Source organism: Carcharhinus amblyrhynchos, chromosome 12 (assembly GCF_965287045.1).
Source record: "Carcharhinus amblyrhynchos chromosome 12, sCarAmb.v2.hapA, whole genome shotgun sequence".
Lineage (NCBI taxonomy): Eukaryota > Metazoa > Chordata > Chondrichthyes > Carcharhiniformes > Carcharhinidae > Carcharhinus > Carcharhinus amblyrhynchos.
The window spans coordinates 62,329,539-62,356,784 of record NC_137335.1 but is presented as its reverse complement, the minus strand read 5'-3'; the positions used below and the strand labels follow the sequence as shown (position 1 = coordinate 62,356,784).

At 44.7% G+C, this 27,246-nt stretch overlaps 1 protein-coding gene across 1 annotated transcript in view; it reads left to right on the top strand.

The window, feature by feature from the left end:
- Positions 1–27,246, top strand: part of LOC145351035 (protein kinase C epsilon type) — a 555,315-nt gene that overhangs the window by 519,471 nt on the left and 8,598 nt on the right. Inside the window, exons 12-13 of the mRNA XM_080200633.1 lie at positions 11,277–11,415; positions 17,439–17,627. Of these exons, the coding sequence (XP_080056759.1) occupies positions 11,277–11,415; positions 17,439–17,627 (328 nt within the window). The remainder of the gene's footprint in view (positions 1–11,276; positions 11,416–17,438; positions 17,628–27,246) is intronic.

Sequence of the window (27,246 nt, the reverse complement as noted above, 5' to 3'; positions counted from 1 at the left end):
GGTGGCTTATAAACTATATCAAACAAAACCTTCCTTAGCTGTAGCTAAATAGATTCTGCCCTTGACCCCCTGAGACATCCTCTTTCTCTAGAGCACTGAAGTGCTCTCTGTAATCAGTACTGTCACCCCTCCTCCTTTCCTTTCTTTCCTATCTGGACCCAAACCCCAAACGGTACTGTCCCCATTTCTAACCGGAGTGTTTCTCCTGAGCAGGTGATGGTCCAGTTTTCCTTCGCAGACTTGCCTCCTGCTGTTCTGCCTTACAATGCCAAGGTGATACTGAACTAATTTAAATCCTGAGTACTGCATGCCCACTCCTCCCTGCCATCTGTGTAGAACCAAGGGAAAAATTGTTTTGGCACATTCCTACCAAGAGCGCCCCCCTTTGCCTTGCTGACTCTCTGATAGGACCAAGATGGTGCTTTGGGTCAACTATGATACTCACTCTATTCTTTACCCATCTGCCTCAGCTGGGGCAGAAGTGGCAGGGCCCCTGCCTGTCACCGAACTCACCATGGGGGAGGGCATTGAATTCTGGCCAAAGAGTGTACTTGTCCATCAATCCCATTGAAGAAGAGAGAAACCTGTCCATCTCTTTAAAAACTTAAAGGTCACCTCTTGCAGGCTTTTAATGAGCTTTTTAACTGATTGTTTTAGCCTTAATTGTGAGGAGAGCGAGATTTTTGTCCTATCCTATCCGCTTGCTACCCTGATCATTATTGCCAGTGCCTTGACCCGCCCCCATCTCCATTCCTGCCTTCGGGGATCCCAGAAGTTCAGCCCCATGTCTGACACATTTTCTGGTGCAATCTTAGGCTAAATCCAGAGCTCTGCTCTCTCTCCCCCTAGTCGTGTATCTTCCTCTGCATCATTTACAAATCCCTTGAAAAATATCTGTGCCTGAACGACTATTTGTGGTAAAGCCACCCTACTTTAAGAAGGATGTCATCACTGTGGGCAGGGTACGGAAGACATTGGCTAAGCTTTTTACCTCAGATGAGAAGCTTAAATCGAGAGATCTGACAGAAGAATAGAGAAAGGTTATTCAATTCAACAAACTCAGAACAATCAGTCAGTAGTTTATTTAGTGTAAACAATATGACATTTTTCCTGTGATACTCAGGCCCCTTGATCTTTGATACAAGAATAACAATAAAAGTAAGGATATCTGGATCAAGAAAAGACTGTTCAGACCAGGTCTTGTTTCGTTTGTCTACCAGTGTTGCTTCCAGTCCCAGTCCATTGTATTCCTTAATTCTCCCAGCCCCAGACCAGATTTCCTTCTATCAACATTTGGCACAAGATTTAAGACTTTGATCACGTGACCGAAATCTGGTCAGTTTCCTTTTGTAAGATTCCACAGATCCAGCATTCACTGCCTGGGGTGGCAGTTTATTCTGCCTACACATTAGTAATTCTGTAATAATTCATGTTTAGCTCCTGACTTCTGAATTACAGAGAAGGATATTGAACATACAGGAGGACTTGGGCTGTTTATGCTTATTGCTTTCTCCACGTGAGCCATATCCACCGCACGCCCCCCCCCCCCAATCTAATGCTACCAGCATAACCTGCTATTCCTGTCTCCCTCATGTCTTCATCTGGCCTCACGAAGGAGGTGAAGGAAAGTGTTAAATTAAAAGCGGAGGCGTTTAGAGTAGCTAGGAGTAGTGGGCGAGAAGAGGATTGGGAGAGGTTTAAATGTCAACAAAGATTGACAAAGAAGTTGATAAAGAAGGGTAGGAGAAACTATGAAGCTGGGCTAGCGCTTAATATAAAAAAGGATAGCAAGAGTTTTTATAAATATATAAAAAGGAAGAGGCTGGCTAGGGTGAACATTGGACCCTTAGAGGATGAGAAGGGGGACTTAGTGGTAGGGGATGGGGATATGGCTGAGGTCTTGAATAACTTTTTTGTTTCGGTCTTCACGGAGGAGGACGTGAATAATTTGCCAGGTGTTAGAGATGGAAAGGTGGTAGGACTGGAGGGTCTCAATGACATTACTGTTACTAGAGAGGCAGTGCTCGACAGACTGGAGGGGCTGATTGTGGACAAGTCCCCAGGACCGGATGGAATGCATCCGAGGGTTCTGAAAGAAATGGCGAAGGTGATAGTGGATGCCTTGGTGGTTATTTTCCAGACGTCGCTGGATTCCGGGGAAGTGCCGGAAGATTGGAAAACGGCTAATGTTACGCTGTTGTTTAAGAAGGGTGCCAGGCAAAAGGCAGGGAATTATAGGCCGGTTAGTTTAACGTCTGTTGTAGGTAAAATGTTAGAATCCGTCATCAAGGAGGAAATAGCGAGGCATCTTGAAGGGAATTGCTTGATAGAGCAGACGCAGCACGGTTTCGTTAAAGGGAAGTCGTGTCTGACAAATTTACTGGAGTTCTATGAGGATGTGTCTAGGGCGGTGGATAGAGGAGAGCCGGTGGATGTGGTCTTTCTTGATTTTCAGAAGGCGTTTGATAAGGTAACTCACAAGAGGTTATTACAGAAGGTCAGGGGACATGGAGTTGGGGGTAGGGTGTTAGCGTGGATAGAGGATAGGTTGTCAAATAGGAGGCAGAGAGTGGGGGTTAATGGGTGCTATTCGGATTGGCGGTTGGTGACTAGTGGAGTGCCCCAGGGGTCGGTGCTGGGGCCTCAGCTATTTACCATTTATATAGATGATCTGGAGGAGGGAACCGAGTGTATGGTGTCGAAATTTGCTGATGACACCAAGATTGGTGGAACGGCAAATTGCGCGGAGGGTGGGGAGAGTCTACAGAAGGATCTAGATAGGCTGGGCGAATGGGCCAGGAACTGGCAAATGGAATTTAATGTTGGTAAGTGTGAGGTGGTCCACTTTGGGAGGAATAATGGTAGGAAGGACTATTACTTACGTGGAGAAAAACTGCAGCAGGCAACGGTGCAGAGGGACCTCGGGGTCCTTGTGCATGAGTTGCAAAAACCCAGCTTGCAGGTGCAGCAGGTGGTCAGGAAGGCGAATGGGATGCTGGCCTTCATAGCGAGGGGGATTGAATATAAAAGTAGGGAGGTCTTGTTGCGGCTGTATAGGGCATTGGTGAGGCCGCAGCTGGAGTACTGTGTGCAGTTTTGGTCGCCGCACGTACGCAAGGATATTTTGGCCTTGGAGGGAGTGCAGAGGAGGTTTACTAGGCTGATACCGGAGTTGAGGGGGTTGAACTATAGGAGAGGCTGAATAAACTAGGCTTATACTCGTTGGAGTTTAGAAGAATGAGGGGAGATCTCATTGAGACGTATAAGATGATGAATGGGATGGATAGGATAGAGGTGGAGAGACTCTTCCCGCTCAGAAAGGACAGTAGGACTAGGGGGCACAGCCTCAAGATAAAGGGGGTGCGGTTTAGAACGGAGGTGAGGAAGAATTTCTTCACTCAAAGGGTGGTGAATCTCTGGAATTCTCTGCCCGTTGAAGTGGTGGAGGCTGCCTCGCTAAATATTTTTAAGAAGCGGGTTGATGGGTTTTTGATAAGAGAGGGGATTAAGGGTTATGGGGAGAGGGCGGGAATGTGGAACTGAGCCACAACAGATCAGCCATGATCTTATTGAATGGCAGGGCAGGCTCGAAGGGCTGGATGGCCTACTCCTGCTCCTATTTCTTATGTTCTTATAATTGCCTCAACTACCCTTTGATATCTAAAATGTATCCTTTAATCCTGCATTCACAATTAATTTTTGAAACAGCTTGTTGGCTTTGAGTTTTCTATTCTTGTTACTGGAAAATACCTCTCTTCTTCAATGGGATTGATGGACAAGTGCAGTCTTTGGCCAGAATTCAATGCCCTCCCCCACGCTGAGTTTGATGACAGGCAGAAACCCTGCCATCTCTGCCCCAGTTGAGTCTGTGGCGGGAATGATCATGGACGAACGCAGCAATCCTCAACCGCTGGTTGGGTGGATTACCAGCCACAACCACCACCTCCTCAATGGCGTTGCCAAGCAGTGAAGAACTGCTGGCTTCTACTGGGCCAGTGACTCTTGGATAGGGTTTGTCAAATGAGGAGCGGTTGAGCAGTGTGGGTCTATACTCGATTGAGTTTAGAAGGATGAGGGGGCATCTAATTGAAACTTACAGAATACTGAGAGGCCTGGATAGAGTGCTCGCGGAGAGGCTATCTTCACTAGTGGGAGAGACTGGAACTTGAAGGCACAACCCCAGAGTGAAGCCCACCACTAGCCAGTTAAGTACCTATCTGCTTGGCAACACCATTGGGGAGGTGGTGGTTGTGGCTGGTAATCCACCAAAACCGCAGTTAAGGATTGCTGCATTCGCCCATGATCATTCCCACCACAGACTCAACTGGGGCAAAGGTGGCAGGCTCCCTGCCTGTCACCAAACTCACCATGGGGGAGGGCATTGAATTCTGGCCAAAGAGTGCACTTGTCCATCAATCCCATCGAGGAAGAGAGATATTTTGGCACTTAAAGTGGCTCCTTTAAAACTGGGATGAGGAGGAACCTATGGAACTCATTGCCCCAGAAGGCTGTGGAGGCCAGGTCATTGAGTGGTTTTTAGAGAGATAGATAGATTCTTGATCAATATGGGGACCAAGAGTAACAGGGAGGAGGCAGGAGAATGGGGATGAGAATCATATCAGCCATGATCAACTGGTGGAGCAGACTCGATGGGCCGAGTGGCCTAATTCTGCTCCTATATCTTATGGAGAGGGTCCGCCACTGTCCAGTTAAGTATCTAATTGGCACTTAAAGTGGCAGGCCTTGGTGAACAGAGGAAGTGTGGGACTCTTGTCAGCTGTTCAGTTGATGAGTGAAGGCCCTATCACCTCCATTAAATTCCACTCTGTGAATGGAAACAAATTGATAAATGATACGATTTTTAACCTCGTGCTGACTTAGCTGATCGCAGGATGTTGGAGGCAGTACAAATAGTAAAAGTGTTCTCAGACGAGGAAAGAGAATATTTTGCCAGGTTTTGCAATTCCAGTGATCCGTGTTGAATAGTGCATGTATGGGAATGGTGGACAAGGGCTGGATCAGGCTTGCCCATCCTGCCTGGACAGTGGTTAGTCTCAGTAAAAAGTCGGACAACACCAGGTTTAAGTCCAACTGATTTATATTAAACCTGGTGTTGTCAGACTTTTTACTGTGTTTACCCCAGTCCAACGCCGGCATATCCACATCAGTGGTTAGTCTGCCAGCAAAGGCCTGGTGTTGAGTAATTGGGTACAGGCTGGATTCGGGCATTATGGAGATGTGATCCTACATTAGTACAGTAGGCTGTCCTCATGAGAGAGGAAAGAAAATGGAAGAAGAGTAGTAAGGAAGAAAAGGCTTGTCACTTCTGTTCTAACTCTTTGTTAAAGCTGATAGTCTCAGTTTCTGTAACTTGGTTATTTAAATTCAAGGGCGTGATTTGAAAATCTAATTGACTATCCTCAAAGACCTATAACTAAATAAACAAACCTTGGGGTGTCATTGACTTACGTTTTGAAGTTTTAAGTTTAAGTTTATTTATTAGTGTCACAAGTAGACTTACAATGAAGTTACTGTGAGAATCCCCTAGTTGCCACACTCCTGCACCTGTTCAGGTACATGGAGGGAGAATTTAGCATGGCCAGTGCGCCTAACCAGCGCATCTTTTGGACTGTAGAAGGAAACCAGAGCGCCAGGAGGAAACTCACGCAGATACGGGGAGACGTGCAGACTCTACACAAGCAGTGACCCAAGCCAGGAAGCGAATTTGCTTCCCTGGCGCTGTGAGGCAACAGTGCTAACCATTGTGCCATCGTGCCACCCACATTTGCCAAAGTCAATTTTTGAAACAAATATATTTCTCCCAAGTTTAGGTTAGGGAAATTTGGACAGTTAGACCATATGACATAGGAGCAGAAAGAGGCAATTCAGCCCATCAAGTCTGCTCCCTCATTTAATGAGATCATTACCCATCTGATATAATAATACTTAACTCCATTTTTCTACCTTATTCTCATAACCCTCAATTCCATTACTGATTAAAAATCTCCCTATCTCAGCCTTGAACGTAGTTAATGACCCAGACTCTACAGCCCTCTATGGTAAAGAATTCCACAGATTCACTACCCTCTCGAGAAGAAATTCTTCTTTGCTTCTATCTTAAATGGGCGACCCCTTATTATGAACGTATGCCCTCTGGTTTTAGGCTCCCCTGCAAGGGGAAACAACCTGTCAGCATCTACCCTGTCAAGCTCCTCAGAATCCTTTATGTCTCAATAAGGGCACCTCTCATTCTTCTTTGAGTAGGCCCAACCTACTCAATGTCCTCAGAACAGAGCAGGTTAAGGGGAAACCGGATAGAGGTTTTCAAGATGACAGGGTTTGACAGAGAAAAAATATTTCCTTTTGAAAAATGGGTCAACAACAAGAAGTCATACATTCCAATGCACTGACTAAAGATTGGGAAGGTAGATTATCATAGAATCCACACACTGCAGAAGAAGGTTGTTCATCCCATTGAGCCCACACTGATAACAATCCCACCCAGGGTCTATCCCCGTAATCCCACTTGTGTACCCTGCTAGTCCCCCTGACACTAAGGGACAATTTAGCATGGCCAATCAACCTGACCCGCACATCTTTGGAGTGTGGGAGGAAACCAGAGCACCTGAAAAGGTGATGGAAGCTGATTCACAAATGATTTTTTTAAGTGGAGTTGAGGATGAAGATCTTACAGGGTTACAGACAAAAAAAATCATGGATGTGGGACTAAGCACGACTGCTCTTTCAAAGACTCAATGCAGGCAAAACTGACCAACTGGCTCCCTTCTGTGTTGTCAGTTTGTATGATTCCATCCATCTTTTCAATCTTCTATTGTAACATGTCTTTCATTTGCTCCTCATTGTCAACTGATCTACTGTAAAACACCACGGGAGATTTGTTACATAAAAGTAACCATACAAGTGCAAGATGGTGCTGCTGAATTGTCTGGCTGACTTGCTCATTTCTTATGGAAATCCCTCTTTTTCACAGAGGTGGTTGAAACCTTGCTTCGCAAGGAGTAGTCGTCATTACCCTGTGCTCTATCAAGGGTGGAACACCGCAGTGGGACATCAGTGTGCTAAATGACCAGCCTTCCCTGTTTCATCTGTGATGGCATATTTGAAACAAGTTCTCCTTCAGTCTCCTCCTTTCTACTGAACATGAATTGAGGTCTTTGAGCCTTTCTTTCTAATGCTGCTACGTGAATCCTCAATCTTTTTTTGTTTTTGGCACCATTTCCAGTTCAGGCGTGAGGTTTAAATTGTGCAGTGTATGTTGCACTGTACATTACAGTTACAGCATTGAGATGAGAAAGGGGAACCAGAGCAGAAGCTGCAACAGCCCCGATAGAGCTGAAGGAAAATGGGATTGGCAGATCCCAGCTGGAAGGCTGTAGGGCCTCCTGGCACAAGCTGCATGTTGCATTTAGCTTAATAGGATGTCAACTATTCGCTCTCCTGATAGCAGATATAGGCAGTGATGACTTACAGGTTACTTTTTGCATTAAAAAAATGTACAGTGGGAATTTTTTTCTTATCACATGGTCTCTGATAACCTGAAGCTATTTTCCTAATGGATAGGATGATTTCAGCTTGGCAAGCAACAGGAATAGCAATAACACTTCACTCACATTGTTTGTGTGATGCAGCCAGAGTTCCTTTGCACTGAGAAAATAATTTGGTTTATTCGCATTCCCTTTAGCAAAGTGTAAAGCATCCTTTTCATTTCCAGGCAGGTATGCATTCATAAAAACACATCATCTGGCCAGTATGGTGACACATGCCAGCTACATTTAAGGACACCATATCCATTTACTGACCTCAATTGCCAATTTGATGTCGTTGAAGAATGTAGGGGATAAATGGAAAGGAAATTGAGGTAGACATGTAGAATAGACAGCTAATTTCAACATCAACTATCCTACAACAGCTGCAAAATTTGATAACTCCCATTTGATCCAAGCTGCATTTCATTAAGCATCAATTATGTGGAAGCTTGGCTCATTTGTAAGATCTGCGACCATGCTATGAGAAAAGTTTGGGACAAAAGAGAGAATCACATCATTTCTCGGTAATAGGTTTAGTAAACCAATACTGGAGCTAGGTATGTCTACAATACTTCATAATTGTTGATGTATGACCAGCTGGCTTCGTTGATTCATGAGATGTGGAAGAGCTTGACCTGTCTCCAGGAATTGGTTTTGACTTGATTTGATTTATTATTGTCACATGTATTGGGGTACAGCAGAAAGTATTGTTTCTTACACACTATACAGACAAAACGTACCAGGAGAAGGAAAGGAGGAGGTGCAGAACATAGTGTTACAATCATAGCTAGGGTGTAGAGAAAGATCAACTTAATATATGGTACGTGCATTCAAAAACCTGATGGCAGCAGGGAAGAAGCTGTTCTTGAGTCGGTTGGTACGCGATCTCACACTTTTGTATCTTTTTCCCCGACAAAAGAAGGTGGAAGAGAGAATGTCAGGAGTGTGTGGGGTCCTTAGTTATATTGGCTGCTTATTTGAGGCAGCAGGAAGTATAGACAGAGTCAATGGATGGGAAGTTGGTTTGCATGATGGACTGGGCTACATTCACAACCTTTTGTAATTTCTTGCAGTCTTGGTCAGATCAGGAGCCATACCAAGCTGTGATACAACAGAAAGGATGCTTTCTATAGTGCATCTGGGATTCTTACAGCATGGTCTCCCATAACCTTTTTTTCTAATGGATAAGGTGGTAAGCGACAGGAATGTCATTAACACTTCACACGGTGTCCAAAGTTTTAGGTGGTTCAAACCCAACAATCATTTTGGCTCGTCAACTCTTGGCTCTTACCGACCTGACTCGTCATTCCTGGGAGCTCAGATTAGCAGACTCTTGAAGCTACAGGGAAAGAGTATGCATTGGGCACCGGGTGACCAGAACCTTTTATGTGAACTTCTCAGTGGATTGGGTTAGCTGGACACTCATAAGCCGGGTGGTATGTTTCATGCAGGCAAGACAGCCAGCTGACAAAATTCGCTGTTGCTCTGATGATAACTGGTGGGAAATCGATGCATTTGACTCTTGTGCATTTCCTTCAATTGTCCAGCCGTAGAAAATCAAACTAAAGTTTTCCGTTCATTACACCAGCATTTACCGATAGTAAACAGGAGGAATAAAAGATTGGATTAAGAGGGCGATAAAAGCATCAAAAAAATAAAGATTTTAAAAAGATTTAATTTCTTTTAAATCTCCAATAATAATTAAAATCTAAAGGATAGCACCTGCACACTTGTCAAAGATACATTTTAGTGCCAGAGGCTTTTTGTTTTGGCAGTATTTAAGACCTTTCTTGCTGTTACACAAGAATGTACAAGTCCTAACTTTCTCCAGTGCATATTTATTGGGTAAATGCAGCAACTACACAGTACTCCGTGCATTTCAAAAGTGAGCCTCTCAGCATGTTACCACTCTCACATAACCTCTGCAGGAGCAGAACATCTTGGGCAGTTTGGTGATTTATGCATTTAACTGTGTAGGCAGTGACTAGAAGGTTATGTCCTATTAACACAAATAATTGGAGGGTGCTGTTAGCCTCACTGTTATCTCGGTCATTTACATTGGCCCAGCGTTACTTGTGAATGAGAAAATATATTTTATTGAAGAAGCCATAATTGAACTTTGAATTTCCAAAATTACTTCTATTTACCCTGCTGTGCACGGGTGGAAAGGAATTACAAACGGCAGGAAGATGAAGCACATTCTTCACTTGAAATCCTGAATAATAGAACAAATACAAATACCTTTGGACACGATAGCGAGTAAAGCAATAGCAAAGACTCTGGTGCCTATTTTCTCCAATCTGTCCCCAGTCTTTTCTCTCCCCAGTTAAAATGCTGATGTTTGGGAGGTACATTCCAGGCAGCTCTCAATACCTCAGCCATTCTTCAATTATGAGCCTGAACAGCAGAGAAAATTTTAAAGGAGGCAAAGAGGGAAAGCTCCAAAAATTAGCAGCCTGTCACCAATCTGGCTGATAACACTGAAAGGGGAATTACTGTTGGATGACTGGATTACTCACCTGTTTCAGGCAGAAGAACCTATTCATATACAGATCCGGGTTCTCAAACAACATCGACTGCAAGTCCTGAAGTCAACTTGACATTCCATACATGCTTGTCCCCAGTTGAACTTTACAGCTGAATACAACCAAACAAACATGTTTAAAAATTATTTTACTGGGCCCAGGGGGATTGGACTATTGTGCAAGAATAATATGGGTCTCTCCCACTCTCTCCAAAATGACTGGATAAAAGCAAATTACTGCGGATGCCGGAATCCGAAAACAAAAGAGAAAACGCTAGAAAATCGCAGCAGGTCTGGCAATATCTGTAAGACAAAAAGGACTGATGTTTCGAGTCCAGGTGACCTTTTGTCAAAGCGCCTCAGAGTGGGTCTAAAAGTCAGATCGGAAACACTCCCAGTTTCAAGTCCATCCAGCACTTAGAATCAAAATAGTTAAATCGGGTCCAGAGGGCGGGATTTCCCCTGCTCCCATATGGTGTGTTTCACAGTGGTGGAGATGGTGTGCCATTAGCCAGCGACAGGATCTTCTGATCCCACCACTGTCAATGGGGTTTCCTGTTCTATGGAACCCCCACCCCGCCGTGGGTTTCCCAGTTCACCATTAGCAGGATAGAAAGATCCCAGTAGCAAACACGACAGGAATATTCCAGCCATAGGGGGACAGGTGAGAGCAAGTTACTGGTCCTGGACTGGACAAACATATGGGGGAAGAATTGGGGTGCTGATCACCATGGCTGACGGTGGCAGTCATCTCTGAGCAGGTCAGTAGTCCAGATAAAGAGATGGATGATGTTTATCTCCATGTTTGGAAATGGGCAATCTCTTCCATTTTCTTCAAGCTTCTTGAACTAGCCAAAGTGTTAGGCTGAAGTCAGCATGAATCACTTTGAAAAGCTCCCCACTGTCCAAAGTTGTTTGTGAGCTAACCAAGATGTTCGGCGAGAGTCAGCATTGCTCCATCTGGAGAAGCCCCTTTCCAAAGTAATTTTTCTCTCTCAAGTTTTATATACTTTATTTCTGGGAGGCTAGAGCCAATCATTTATTCAACATTTTTTTGGAGCTGGTGTGGGAGCTTTTTCTTACAAGAGACAAAGAGAGTTATTCCGATAATATTTCAAAATTTCTCGTAATTTAATAAAATTATGCAAGTGACTTCCTACAGTACTTCAAAACTAATCATTGGTGTGTCCGTTTGTTACCTGCAGAGATCTTAAACTGGACAATATCTTGCTGGATGCTGAGGGGCACTGCAAGCTGGCTGACTTTGGCATGTGCAAAGAAGGTATTCTGAATGGAATCACAACAACTACTTTCTGTGGGACACCAGATTACATTGCCCCTGAGGTATGGTTGCTTTCTCTCATTAATCTTTCTATAACAATATAGTGTCGCAAATCTACTGAGTGAATAAGAGGTGAAAAATGATCATTTAAATCTTGCTATCGCGTGTCAGATACCTACAGAGAATGTGACTTTAAATCCCAGGCCGGATTAACATTCACAATTAAATGCCCCTCAGTTGGTGAGTGTTGTTGGTTCTTGGGTGGAGAGGGTATTAATCCAGGGCACAGGTGTCCTTTTCAAGAGAGTAGAAAATTAACAGGAAAACCGATCCTTTCCAAAAAAGTACATCTCGTGCCAACCAATATCAAGCAGTGGCCAGCGTCACTAGGTTGGTTATGGAGAGATTGGCAGGCCAGACTCTCAGTTCTCTGGGTATATTTTTAGATATTCTTTCTTAATTGGATTTAATAATAAAATGTGCAATTTGTATATAAATTACCAATTGTCTCCCTGCCTTTTCAGTTCTTTCTGTGGGTCCTATCTTTATATCTTCGTCACTCCACATTACTGATGATTTGTAAATAATCGCTAAGAGATCAGTGGGTAGCACTGCTGCCTCACAGCACCAGAGACCCGGGTTCAATTCCCAGCTTGGGTCACTGGCTGTGTGGAATTTATATGTTCTCCCTGTGTCTGCGTTTGTTTCCTCCGGGCGCTTCGGTTTCCTCTCACAGTCCAAAGATGTACTGGTTAGGTGCATTAGCCATACTAAATTCTCCCCCAGTGTACCCAAACAGGCGCTGGACTATGGTGACTCGGGGATTTTCACAGTAACTTCATTGCAGGCCTACTTGTGACAAATAAATAAATAAAGTTAAAGACCCTGAGTTGATCCTTGTCCTCATGGCCCAAGAGACCTTGAATTCACCCTTTAGCAGTTTTTAAAATGTTGTTAATATGATGTGGGTGAAGTTGGCAAAGGGATATAATGATGTAGGAGTGTAAGAAATAGAAGCAAGGATAGTCCATTCAACCCCTCGAGCCTGGTCTGCCATTTAACTAGATCATGGCTGATCTTTTACCTCAAGGCCATTTTCCCCATACTATCTCCCTCTCATTTTAATAATGACAAATCTATCCATCTTTGTCCTGAACATGTTCAAGGACTAAGCCTCTTCAGCCCTCCATGGTAAAGAATTCCAAAGATTTGCCACTTTCTGAGTGAAGAAATTCCTCCTCATCTGAGTCTTATATGGCTGTCTCCCCTAAACTCACATCCTAGAGAAACATCCTTCCTGCAACGACCCTGTCAAGCTCTGTAAGAATTTTGTACGTTTCAATCAGATCACCACTCATTCTTCTGAACTGTAGAGAGTACAGGCCCAATCTCCTTGATTATTGCTCTTATGACAATCCTGCCATCCCGGCTGTCAGTCTGGTGGACTTTTGTTGCACTCACTCGATGACGAGTACTTGCTTCCTTAGGTAAGGAGACGTAATACTCCAGATGCCGTCTCACTTTGGCTCTATACAAAGCTCCATCCCAAAGGTGTAAAACCAGATCCTGCTGCTTTGTTTAAAGTTTATTAGTGTGGCAAGTAGACTTACACTAACACTGCAATGAAGTTACTGTGAAAATCCCCTAGTTGCCACACTCTGGCTGGTGCCTGTTCGAGTGCAGTGAGGAAGAATGGTCAATGCACCTAACCAGTACACTTTCAGACTGTAGGAGGAAACCGGATGAAACCCACACAGACATGGGGAGAACGTGCAGGCTCTGCACAGACAGTGACCTAAGCCGGGAATCGAGCCTGGTCCCTGGTGCTGTAAGACAGCACTGTGCCACCGTGCCATGGGAAGTGTAGCCACGTGCAAGTACTTTCTATCACATAACTTCTCATGCGCTGCTTTTAAAGCTAAATATCAAGTAAATAGAGAACTTGCATTTGTACAGTCTATCTCATGTTCCCAACATGTTCCAGAGTCATTTGAAAACAATGTACAGTCTATTGGGAAAGAAAAGTGCCATTCCTATCCAGGCTGGCGTATATTCCAGCACTGGGCCACATTATTGGGACAGCATGGTGGCACTGCAGCTAGCACTGCTACCTCAGTGATCAGGGTTCAATTCCAGCTTCAGGTGATTGTCTGTGTGGAGATTGCACGTTCTCCCTGTGTCTGAGTGGGTTTCCTCCGAGTGCTCCGGTTTCCTCCCACAGTCCAAAGATGTGCGGGTTAGGTTGATTGACCAGCCTGGCTTGCCCTGAAACTGGAAAATCCCGTCTGAGGTCAATGGACCTTTCCATGGTTCACACCTCACCCACTTCGATTTCTGTGGTGAGCGGGACAGCTAAATTCCGACCATTGTGTATATTTAAGGCTGAGATAAACAGATTTCTGATCAGTAAGGAAATCAAGGGAAAGGGCAGGAAAGTGGACATGAGGAATGTCATTGGATTATCCGTGGTCCTATTGAATGGTGTGGGTGTGCCGGCGTTGGACTGGCGTAAACAGAGTGAAAAGTCTGACAACACCAGGTTTTAGTCCAACCTATTTATTTGATAATATACTCACAAGCTTTCGGGGTTAGCCCCTTCGTCAGGTGAATGGAGAGTTCTGGCCTCAGACAGAGCATATAAAGCACAGACAGTTTAGAGATTACTGATTAGAATGCGAATCCTTACACCTAACCTGCTGTTCAAGACCTGAAGTGGCTGATAATGTGAGTGGAAGGAGCACTGATCACAGTTTAAAGAGATGTGTATTGTCTCCAGACAGTACAGTAAGTGAGGTTTTGCAAACCCAGGCAAGTCACGGGGGTTACAGATAGTGCGACATGAACCCAAGATCCCTGTTGAGACCGTCCTCATGTGTGCGGAACTTGGCTATCAGTCTCTGTTCAGCGACTCTGCGCTGTCGTGTGTCGTGAAGGCCGCCTTGGAGAATGCTAACCCGAAGGTCAGAGGCTGAATGCCCGTGACCACTGAAGTGTTCGCCAACAGGAAGGGAACAGTCTTGCCTGGTGACTGTCGAGCGATGTTCATTCATCCGTTGTCGTAGCGTCAGCATGGTCTCCCCAATGTACCATGCTTCGGGACATCCTTTCTTGCAACGTATCAGGTAGACAATGTTGGCCGAGTTGCAAGAGTATTTACCATGTACCTGGTGGATGGTATTCTCACGTGTGATGATGGTATCCATGTCAATGATCCGGCATGTCTTGCAGAGGTTGCTGTGGCAGGGTTGTGTGGTATTGTGGTCACTGTTCTCCTGAAGGCTGGGTAGTTTGCTGCGAACAATGGTCTGTTTGAGGTTGTGTGGTTGTCTGAAAGCAAGAAGTGGGGGTGTGGGGATAGCCCTGGCGAGATGTTCATCTTCATCAATGATATGTTGAAGACTCCGGAGAAGATGTCGTAGCTTCTCCGCTCCGGGGAATGGTGCAGTATGCTCGAGGGGCCAAATGGCCTACTCCTGTTTCAAATGGTCTTAAATGTGCATAAGTTTATTAGCTTCCTGATTTTCATTCCTTTTCTTTGGGGAGATGTACGCATTGCAGAAAATCCAGCTGGGATTGGAATCTTAAATCCTCAGTATTAGCGTTCACCTTCATTGCTTTGTAGAGCAACATGTGAATAAACAAGCTAGAGATTGTCATGATATTACTCAAAAAGGATCAGACAGCATTCCAAATACTGATGTTTGTGAAGTGACTGTTGCATTGAGTTGGATGCAATATGATGGTTAACAGTAGGGGTACTAATCTGAACTCTGTCACTGAAGGCTTTATGAAAGATGTGCGCACAAGACTATTTATAAACCAACAGAAGGATTATTTCTTAAAGTTTGTAAGATGTCCATCTTGGCTCAGCGATAGCACTTTCATCTTTTAATCAGAAGATGTTGAGTTCAAATCCCACGCTACATTCTTGAGCACGTAATCCAGGTGAACGCTTCACTCCAGCAGTGAAGGAGTGCTGCACTGTTGGAGGTGCCGGGCAGAATTTTACAGCTTCGCTCAACCCGAGAACGGAAAATTCCACCTCAGGTCAACGGACTTTCCCGTTGTCAACCCCTCACCTGTTCCTGGTGGGCAGGGTGGTAGAATTCCAATGGCCATCTTTCAAATGAGATATTAAACTCCCCTCTTAAGCAGATATAAAATACCCCAGGTACAATTTAAAGATGAATGGGGGTGGGGGAGCACTCTTTGACAATATTTATCCAGCAACCAACATCATTAACATCATGGTAACTGGTCCAGATCTCACTGCAGCTTGTGGAAATTTGCACACCACATTGGCTGCCATCTTTCCCTACATTGCAGCAGAGGTTACCTTAAAAGTATTTAATTTGCTGGAAAGAGCTTTGGGATGGCCTGAAGTGATGAAAAGTGTCACATAAATGCAGGAGCTTTCTTTCTTTACTTCAAAACTTTTATAAGTTGAAGTCTTGGTAAAGTAAGAATGTTGGTGAAGAGGTTTGTAGCTGTCAGGCCCTTCTACAGTGGACCAGCACGGTGGCACATGGTTAGCACTGCTGCCTCACAGTGCCAGGGACCCAGGTTCAATTCCCGGCCTTGGGTAACTGTTTATGTTCTCTCCGTGTCTGCGTGAGTTTCCTCCCACAGTCCACAGATGTGCCGGTTAGATTGGCTATGCTAAACTGCCCCTTAGTGTCAGGGGAACTAGCTAAATGTAAATGTATGGAGTTATAGGGATTGGGCCCGGGTGGGATTCTGGTTGGTGTAAACTCGATGGGCCAAAAGGCCTCCTTCTGCATGGTAGGAATCTGTGATTCTATGATTACAATATTCTCCATTACTGCATGACTTAGAGTAACCGACAGTTCCATATGGATGTACTATTAATTTGATAAAAGGAGGAGGATTCCAAGTTCTGCTTCTGATACGTGCTGAATTAGCTGTTCTTGACCCGGCAGCAGTGAGGACAGTATAGTCAGGCACAAGGTACATCGATCCCATAGACAGGCAGACCACCCAATGTATTCACGCCTCATCATGATTCACAAACCCTTCCTAGAGAATGAACCTAGATTAGAATAATGTATACCCTACTCATGTTTACCGTCTGTGGCCACTTGAATGGGCTACCTGAGATTGACACATGCCTGGGAAACAATACCTGGGCATGAGAGATGCCCGTCTACAAAGGATAGGAGATAGTTGTGGATTAAAGGGATCATTAGATATATTTAATGTGTTTTCATTACTGTATACATTATTTTCACAGCCCCGTTCGCCATGGACCCAAATCCCGTTATGGCTGCTGTGATGACTTTAATCAGGCAATTGAGGTTGGCCTGTTTGAGTATGAACTCCCTGGTTAAGGGCCAAACTGATGGTCCAATCAGGGAGCCCCACGTTCTGTATATAGACAGGAGTGTCAGTTTCTCTGTCACTCCAGGTGTAGACTGCACGCTGAGAGCACTCTGTATAGTATTGTTGGATCTTGTAAATAAAGGAATTCTGGTGAAAGGACTTATCAAAGCTGCTGATTCTCATGAAAAAGCCAATAATGGGATTTGGCCTGGGGAAATCTCAGAATGGGACCGTCGCCACTGCCACTGCCACCCCCTGCACCCCCCAATCCCCACCAGCAACATTATCAGATTCATGTCCAATGAAAGCCCAGATCACCATTAATTTAAATAGATATAAAGGTGCAGAAACGGCTTTATGCCTGAGCTTCCAGGTTCCCCATACGTTCCCCTCTGCCGGAAGAATCACTACCGATTTCCAAAATCAGAAACCAGCCATGATTAAAATGTGGAGTGGAGGTGGGTGCTGAAGAGGTGAGTATAGCCCTTGGGTGGTGAGGGCAACGGCTGGTACACTGCTCGCTGGCACCCAGCTATTTAAAACGGTAAATTAGAAAAACTCTGCTGGTTTATGACCAGCCGAGGAAATCCATAAAAAAAAGTACTGGAAGCTTTGAGTATAAATGTCAGCGAGGAAGCGGCTGGAGGGTAAACATTCTCAACGCAACGGTCTAAAATAAGTAAGGAATTTGTCAGCTGAGCAGTGCTGTACATTCGTTCCAACATCTGTTTGTCTTTCCGAATAGATCCTACAGGAATTAGAATATGGGCCTTCAGTGGACTGGTGGGCTTTGGGGGTCCTGATGTACGAGATGATGGCCGGACAGCCACCTTTCGAGGCTGACAACGAGGACGACCTATTCGAGTCCATCTTGCACGACGACGTGCTCTACCCGGTCTGGCTCAGTAAGGAAGCGGTCAGCATTTTGAAAGCGGTGGGTTCCTCGTATCCTTTTTACTGTCCAATCTCTACCCGCCCCCCCCCCTCAACATTCCCCCCTCCCCATCTCCTCCCCCCACCTCACCACCGCCCCCTCCACCCCGCAAACCGCCTCCACCCATTCCTTGCCGCTACTTTGCTCTGAATTAGTTGCAATTAAAACTGGATTTGTTAACTTTGCATAACCACCAGTGGGAGTTGAAACACAGTTCATAGTGTCATGGCGAGGACAGGAGGGCTTGGGATAAATTACACAACTTGTGGGAAAAGGACAGAATGTTTTGTGATGTGTGTATGTTTATACTGGCTTATATTTACACAGCAGAGAAATCTGCTCCTTCCAAACTTAATCAAATGCCATGAACATTATCTGTTGTGCTGCCAGCTGCTGGAATAAAGTTCTAACATTTTTTTATCTGATGATTCCAATTAACAAGTCACTACCAACCTCAGAGCAATGTGGCACTGGGGATAATTTACTGTGAGTTCCAGTCGTCTGTGAACACTAACCCTCTGTCTTAATAATTTAGTTATCTAACTCTTGAGAAAGAGTAATGTTGTTACTTTGTTTCCAAGTTCAAAGTTCAGCTTGCACGAGCCTCTATTGTGCCTCAGAGTTGGGAAACAATGGGTTGTTGAGGGGAGAACAACAGTGGGTCAACTTCAAAAGGCCTGTAAAGGGTCGGGAATGTAGCCCGGTCCATCACGCAAACCAGCCTCCCATCCATTGACTCTGTTTACACTTCCCGCTGCCTCGGCAAAGCAGCCAGCATAATTAAGGACCCCACGCATCCCGGACATTCTCTCTTCCACCTTCTTCCATCAGGGAAAAGATACAAAAGTCTGAGATCATGTACCAACCGATTCAAGAACAGCTTCTTCCCTGCTGCGATCAGACTTTTGAATGGACCTACCATATATTAAGTTGATCTTTCGCTACACCCTAGCTATGACTGTAATTTTACATTCTGCACTCTCTCCTTTCCTTCTCTATGAATGGTATGTTTGTCTGTAGAGTGCGCAAGAAGCAATACTTTTCACTGTATACCATTCCTTGTGATAATAATAAATCAAATCAGCTTAAAGTCATTTAGGGGAAGGATGGGGAAAGTGAAGTGAAGCTACACTGGCAACTTGGTGGCTTTTAGAGCACTTTTTAAGATAAAGTTCAGGCATGGATTAGAAATGGGTTCTTTATGTTAATATTTAAGTTAAATGAAGAGAAAACAAAGCAATCGCAGGGTTTAAATGGAGATGGTCAACTTACCAGCCCATGACTGCTCCCCCTCCATAGGACAAAAGCAGATGCTGGCATCTGAAACAGAAAATGCTGGAAAGTCTCGACCGGTCTGACAGTGTCTCTGGAGAGAGAATAGAACCGGTGTTTTGAGTCAAGATGACCCTTCATCAGAGCTCTTAATGCAATAGACCAGACTAAAGGAGGGTGCATGTGAAGCACTGCTTCACCTGAAAAGAGTGTTTGGGCCTTGGGCTGGTGAGCAGGGAGAAGGTGAAAGGGCAGGTGTTGCACGCACTATGAATGCATGGGAAGGTGCCAGTGGCAGTGGGTGAGGTATTGGGTGGGATGGAGTTGTGGATCGTGTGTCCTGGAGGGAACGGTCCTTGTGGAATGCAGAGCTCTGATGATGGATCATCCTGACTCAAAACGTTGGCTCTGTTCTTTCTCCACAGATGCTGTCAGACCTGCTGAGGTTTTCCAGCATTTTCTGCTTTTGCCCTCCATTGGAACCTGGCCTGTTTTTGGCCAACCCAATCATGGAATCTAGTGCAGAAGGAGGCCGTTTGGCCAATTGAGTCTACATTGGCAATTCCACCCAGGTCCTATTTTCATAACACAACATGTTTACCCTGCTAATCCCCCCGACACTAGGATCAATTTAGCATGGTCAGTCAACTTAACCCGCACATCTTTAGACTGTGGGAGGAAACTGGAACACCCGGAGGAAACCCAGGCAGACATGAGGAGAATGTGCAAACTCCACAGAGATAGTGACCCAAGGCCGGAATTGAACCCAAGTCCCTGGTGCTGGGAGGCAGCATTGCTAACCACTGTGCCGCCATGTCACTAATGCAGTGCTACAAAGAACATGCAGCAGCGTATTAGTTAATCTTCAATCACCTGCCTAAATCAAATAAGAGCCTCATTAATCTATACAAATCTGAGTCTCCTGATGAGGGTAGAACCCCGATACAGTCTAGTGTGCCAGCTTGGCAGAGCTGAATACTCCCTTTAGTAATGCTTGCTGCTCAAGAGGAAGATACCCCAAAAATGTAGGCCGACAATTAATTTTGTGGGGTCAGAAGGAGGTCTACCTTTCAGTCAGCCAGGCCAGCCTTCAAGTGACCCACAATCTTGCCAGCCCAGAGCCAGCCAGCTCAATGTCCATCTTGGGTACTGGTCTCACCAATGGAATTTTATGAGATTCAGAATGAATGGGGCTACACAAAAATTAAAAATCTAACACCAGATCACCAGCGGCGTGGATCTTGAATCCTTCAGCGATTTCAGGACCTGGACACAAAAACAACTGAAACAGTAATGTTCGGTGACTTCCAAGCAACCTGTCCTTTCCCCCATCCAGTTGACGCTGTTCTCTTAACATGAAATCCTGGCCAGTCTAAGGTCAATCAATGTGCCTTAAACTATCATGGAAGCCCATTAAAGAAAAGAGAATGAATAAGTCATGAGATAATTAGAAGTGTTTCTGGGTAAGAGAATGAAGTGAAATGATAAGAAGGTAGATGGGTGAGATTAGGATCCATCAATAAGGGGTTAGCGTTTCAGGTCAGTGACCTTCTGTCAGAGTTCTGATGAAAAGTCATCAATGTGAAACGTTGGATGGAATTTTAATAGTTAAGGTGAGGGAACTCTCCACCACTGGAAAACCATGGACAACTCCGCCATGGCGTTTCTCTATAGTGCCTGTCTGATTAAGTCCCAGTGGGGCATATACCTTCCTGTCATCAGGCCTCCTGGCTTGTGGGGGGGAATCTTTCCTCCAGAGGTCCTGTTGCGAGGAGGAAACCCCGCTCCCAAGAGCTGCTCGACAGTCAGAGGCCAGTAACTCTCCAGTATCTGCAGTGGCACTGGGAGTGGTGGTCTGCACATAAGCATTGTCTGCTTTTAATTTAGATTTCCAGTATCTGCAATATTTTGCTTTTCTATCACAAAAGGATGCCCAATTGGATTTGAATGACGTTTTTATCTCAGACATACGAAGGGTAAAAGCCAATTGATTGTACATGTTCACGTTAATATAGAAAGAACAAGTAGCACTGCATTAGCTAATCTTCAAATTTCTATTCCATTTTCTTCTCTATCTATGCAATTCCATCATATTCTCAGCTTGATAACCTGCTCTCAGTTTTCTTCTTTCACATTTCTACATTTATACTCATTTCCTTCATTTTCATTTCACTCACTGGTGACACAGTGGTCAGCACTGCTACCTCACAGCCCTAGGGACCCGGGTTCGATTCCCGGCTTGGGTCACTGCCTGTCCCTGGTCTGCACATTCTCCCCATGTCTCCGTGGGTTTCCTCTGGGTGCTCCGGTTTCCTCCCACAGTCCAAAGATGTGCGGGTTAGGTTGAATAGCCATGCTAAATTGCCACTTGTTGTCAGGGGGAACTAGCAGGGTAAATACGTGGGGTATATAGGGGTTGGGTGGGATTATGGTCGGTGCAGACTCGAATGGCTTCCTTCTACACCGTAAGGATTCTATGAAATCGCTTCAGTACCATGCGTAGCATAACCATGGTCCAACACATCGAAGTCCATGATCACCTGCACCCTCTTGAGGCACTTTACAAGCAGTGGGATAAATGTAGCTCTATTTGTTTCGGTTCTCTCGATCCTTCAGAAACACTTCATTAAGATATTCGCCAGAATCTACATTTGAGTTGGCTCCTTTTGAGCTGTGCAGTCTCAACCCTTTGTGTCTGTAATAATTTAACACTTACACATTACTGAAGTGAAATGTGTATGTCACATTTTAGCAAGTGACGAACCTACTCCCAGCATCCATTTTATGGCATACATGTATTATAGCTTGCATGACCCTGGTCTCATTTGTTTATAGTAATCTGCATGCCACATTTCTGCAGCTTTAAACCTGTTTATTCCTCTCCATGAAGGCAGTAAGAATACTTTTTCGGAAGATATGGCCATTTCCTCCTCTCTTCTGTGAGAAAGCATTGTGTCATCCTGGCAAAAGTTCAGTTGAAATATCACAGTGACAATTCTGTTTGCTTCTACACGTAATTCGAAGGGCAAAATGAAACAAAGGTTTGAGTGGATGCTGCACTTTTTTGCTTCGATGGCACGTGATTACAATGGCGGTAGTTTCTAATTGTCCGACTGCGACTGCTTTGAAAGCGATTTCTAAGGTCTTTATCAATCGGTGCTTTTTTTTCCCCCTGAGAGAGTTTTCCTGAGAGCATTGCTGGCTTTTACTGTGTCATTAGTAATCCCACAATTAACAAAGTATGAGTTAATATTACGCATAGTAGTTGCCACAGTAACTGCAGAGCGTCGAGTCCCTGTAGCTTTTGTTGTCCAGCTTCTGTCAGTTGTATAGGTAGAGGACAGGAAGAGGCACTGGAATTAAGTAGGCAACTGGGGAGATTTATTTTTGTATGCTAGTTGGGGATTTGAATTGGGAGGTTTGGTTTCCTAACATTGTGCAGCTTGACATTTGATCTTGAGTTATGACACAATGTTGTCTATGCTGTGTCCCAAAATCTCAGACAAAGAACTTATTTCTCAACTTAATCCTGAATTACGTAACACTGTACAGAAAAGATAGGATTGTGCTGTTCCAAGAAGCATTAGTATATTTATTTTGAGTTTTAATCCCTCTATATAAAATAAATGACTAGCAGCTTTAGGTCAGACTATGCAGTTATAGACATGGTAACACAGTGGTTAGCACTGCTGCCTCACAGATCCCAAATTCGATTCCTGGCTTGAGTCACTGTCTGTGTGGAGTCTGCAAGTTCTCCCCATGTCTGCCTGCCTGCATTTCCTCCAGGTGCTCCGGTTTCCTCCCACAGTCTGGAAGATGTGCTGGTTAGGTGCATTGGCCATGTTAAATTCTCCCTCAGTGTACTCGAACAGGCACCGGAGCGTGGCGACTAGGGAATTTCACAGTAACTTCATTGCAGTGTTAATGTAAGCCTACTTATGACACTAATTAATAAAAAGATGCACCTGATATATTTCCCTTGAGTAGCAATAGTTTGTCATCAGTTAGTTAAATGATCAAACCTGGTGGCAAAATTTAGGAAGTATTTATTCAAAAAGTAAATGATGAAATTAAATGATAATTTACCTGTGCCAATGCTAGCATTTTCTAAAATCTGGACGAGGGACAATTTTGACAAGCTTAAAGGCGAGTTCCATGATGATCCTTTGACCCAGTGGATAGATGCAGAAAGGCATAGGATAGAAGGGAAAGAATTAAAAATATCTGTTACATTTTAATTGTTATGAAATGCTTTTGCCACTTGTTCCTTTTAATTTTTTGAATTTTTAGCTGTTTTGTTTTTCCTACCTGCCCTGACCTCTCCAATGCAGCAACCAGACCATTGTCAGAGTTTCCTCTAGTTGACTACCTAGAGACAGTACAGTTCCACCCCTAGTCCCTTCCAGGTATAACTCCTTTCCATATTCCATCCCAGTCTCGTCATCTGGGAAATATTGCTGCCTCTGCTCTGCTTTTAACACAGCTCATGTCAGGAACTGAACAGAATCAGTTCAAACCTGCATCTGTACGATAATTTCAAGCTCCAAAATGTGAAAAACAAAATGTATTTAAAGTTGTGTAGCTGAAATCTGGAAAGTTAATCTAGCATAGGCGTTGGTTTAGAGCGATTTAGGGTATGTCCAGTATTGGAAAAAAACAACATGGCTGAGATTCAACGAGAGACAAAACAACTGGCTACCGGTTTAAATCTAAACACACTGAAACTATCAGCTCACGGGTAGGAGATAATTGAGGATTGATTGGGTAACAAGAAGCAGTGAATGGGTCATCTTCAGCTTGGCAAGATGTGGTGACTGGAGTGCCACAAGGATCAGTGCTGGAGCCTCAGCTACTTACAAGTTACTACTTACAATGACTTGGATGAAGGGACAAAGCTGCGGTTATACTGGCCCATCAATGATGGGCAGGGCAAACCGGTAAAATCACAACAGAGCCGAGAAATTAGATCCATGCTCGATTTCTCACCTCCTCATGTGACCTTCCCTGCCCCAGATATCCAGTGCAATCAGCCTCTCGTCCATTTCCGGCAAAAGGCGGAATAATTTACTTAACTATATTTAAAACAGATTTAACATTGATTTAATGAGCCCGGGGCAGGGCCTGAAGGGGGCAGGGCCTACAGGGACAGGGTCAGGCTGGGTTGGTCCAATTGATGGGCGAGGGAGGGAGTCTGCTGCCACTCTGCAGGCAATCTGTGGGAGGGGGGGGAGCGTGATTGGTCTGGCTGGTGTTGAAGGGTGGGAACAATATTTCCAGGCGGTGTGGGCCTTGCGATCGGCCACGGGCCCCCATGATAGCTGGGGGGGGGGTGGGACTGGGTTGAGGCTGGCTGCAACAGCAGAAGCCTGACAGGTCTCTCTCTCTCAGACCTGTCAGGCCTCTGCTATTGCAATTACACATGTGCAGCCACAGAGGTCTGCACGTTTGCAATAGCTCCCTCTGCTGCTGCAACAGGTTTGCTGGTGATTTAAACCCGGTCCCATTCACTTGCAGGTGAGGAACAGTTTAGCCCCTTTTTTCATGCTCAATGTGCATAAAATTCAGGATTTGAACCCACCCAAAAAATGGGTGGGAAACTCTCCCATGATAATCCTGGACTTTGAATTTTTTTGGTAAGTTTGACCCCAAATGTGTGGTTGCTGAGTTCGCTAAAGATAAGTAGGAAAATAAGTCATGAAGAGGACATAAGGAGTCTGCAAAGTGGCGTAGATAGGTCGTGATTAGGCAAAAGTTTGGCAGATGGACAGATTACAGGAAAATGTGAACTTGTCCACTTTGGCAGGAAGAACAGAAAAGCAGCATGTTATCCAAAAGAAAGGAGATTACAAACTTGGTGGCGCAGAGGAATCTGGGCGCCCCAGCTCATGAATCAGGAAAAGTTTGTAAGCAGGTGCAGCAAGTGATTCGGAAGACAAATGGAATATAGTTGTTTATTGCAAGGGGAATAAAATATAAAATTAGGAACATAAAGGCAAAATACTGCAGATGCTGGAATCTGAAACGCAAACAGAAAATGCTAGAAAGTTTCAGCCGGTCTGACAGCATTTATGGAGACAGAATAGAGCCAGTGTTTCAGGTCAAGGTGGCCTTCATCTGAGCTGCTAACCCTGAACATGTCAACAGCGAAAGGACAACAAAAGATCCCAGAGAGAGTTCAACAGGAAAAACAGAGAGTGGAATGAAATGGAAGATGAAAAACACCAGAGTGAGGGAGACAGAAGAAGCCAGAGAACGAGAGACAATGTTCAGGTAAACCACATGATTGTTGTCGACCACAATGAAATGCACAAACCGAAGGTTAACGAAGCCGTTCCATGGGAAAATGTTCACATCGGAGCTGAACGGGAAGATTTGAAATGCAAGATTCCAGCTGAGTATGGACCTGTGAAAACTCAGGATAAACTGAGGCTGGTCAGGGTACAAATCTCCAACATTTTCAACAGGAGTCAGCCCACTTGGCAACTTCAGAGACGCGTGGAGAAATTGTCATCTCGATCATACACAGTGGAGTGAACAATCGCAGGCATAACTGAACATGTATCAAAGGTGTTTTTTCACAGAAATCGACTGGTCAGGAAGAAGGGATCTCACCAGCTGTACTGAGTACAGAACTGCCATCAATCCCGGAACACCATGGGTCCATAACAACAGCAATGGGACAACTACAGTTACCACAAGAACAACATCCTCCAGAGAAGGAACACCATCTAGAATTCTAGACAAACTGCCAATGTCAAAACACACATGTACCATTTAAAGACTTGCAGAATTTAAGTCAATGGCCAAAGCTTTCAGGATAGTGGGTTTAAAGCAGCAACTGGGCAGGAGGAAATGAGCGGAGAGGGCTTCCATCTTACAAAAACTGCACTCGCTGCAAATTACAGTGCCCGAGGATAGAACCACCCTCTCCTTGCCATCCTTTGGAGGATTGTTTAAAAATCCAGCTGCCCACTGCCACCTGACTGTCAATGGCAATGGTTTCTGATATGAACAACATATTATCGGGGTCAATTGGATTGGTAACAAGCCTAATTAATCCTTGTCTATCTATCTAAATATGCTGGGTGGGCTGCCAATTTCAGCGTCTCTCCCTCCTCACTGTATCAATGGGGTGAGTTCGGGAGTGCGTGGCAAGATGGTGGGGTTGGCGCCATCTCTATTTCACATGTCACCCCCCTTTGCCCTCCATCCCTCTGCCAAAAACACACCAAACTGAGGTATGGAAAATGCCACCCTTTGTCTGAATGACCATATTTGTTTGTAAGGCTCGAGTGAGTACTGACAGCAAACATGAAACATTGCATCTGGACCTGATCTTATCCTGACCCGACATCAATATCAGCACACTTTTTTGAAAGATCACAAAATGGAGGTCAGCTGAAGGAAATTTACTATTTTGCCCCCCACTCACTCTCTCTCTTTAGTCTGGTGATCTAGAATCCATACAGTGCAGTAGGAGACCATTTGGTCCATCAAGTCTGCACTGACTCTCTGTCAGGGAATCCCATCCAGACCCTATTCCTGTAACCCCAATATTTACTCAGCTAATCCCCCGAACCTACATGTCTTTGGACATTCAGAGACAATTTAGCATGGCCATTCTACCAAAGCTGCACATCTTTGGAGTGTGGGAGGAAACAAGAGCACCTGGAGGAGATCCGCACAGACCCAGGGAGAATGTGCAAACTCTACACAGAATGTGGCCCAAGACCAGAATCGAACCCAGGTCCCCAGCGCTGTGAGGCAGCTGTGCTAGCCACTGTGCCACCGTACCACCCTGATCTTGAAGCTAATTGTAGTGTCCCTACCGCCACCCAAGCTGAGATCAGCTCACCTAGCACAACTCATGAGTCAAAGTGACATCTTCCAAATCTGTGTGGCTACAAAATATCTGAACAAACAATGGGATTGATTTGCTTCTTCAGTGCCTGGGCATTAATATGATGAGTCAGTGTTTTATAAAATTGACTTTAAGTTTCATTGCATTTATTTCATTGAAAATTGCAGGTTCGCTGAAGAGTGGCCAATCCGTCCTGTTAATTGCTATACAGGTGATAAAGTTGAAAGCAGTTCCTTAATTCCTGTACTCATTGAAGAGGCCAGAAATGTCTTTTACGCCTGGAATTTCCTTGTGTGTTTTCCTGATCTGTGGAAATTGAGTTTTGCCAGTCTTCCACTATACAAAAAGTTTTAGCGACCAATCGTAGGAACTTATAAAATTCTAACAGCGTTATACAGAGTAGACTCAGAAAGATTGTTCCCGATGGCGGGGGAATAATGATAAGGGGATAAACCTTTAGAACTGAGGTGAGGAGAAATTTCTTTA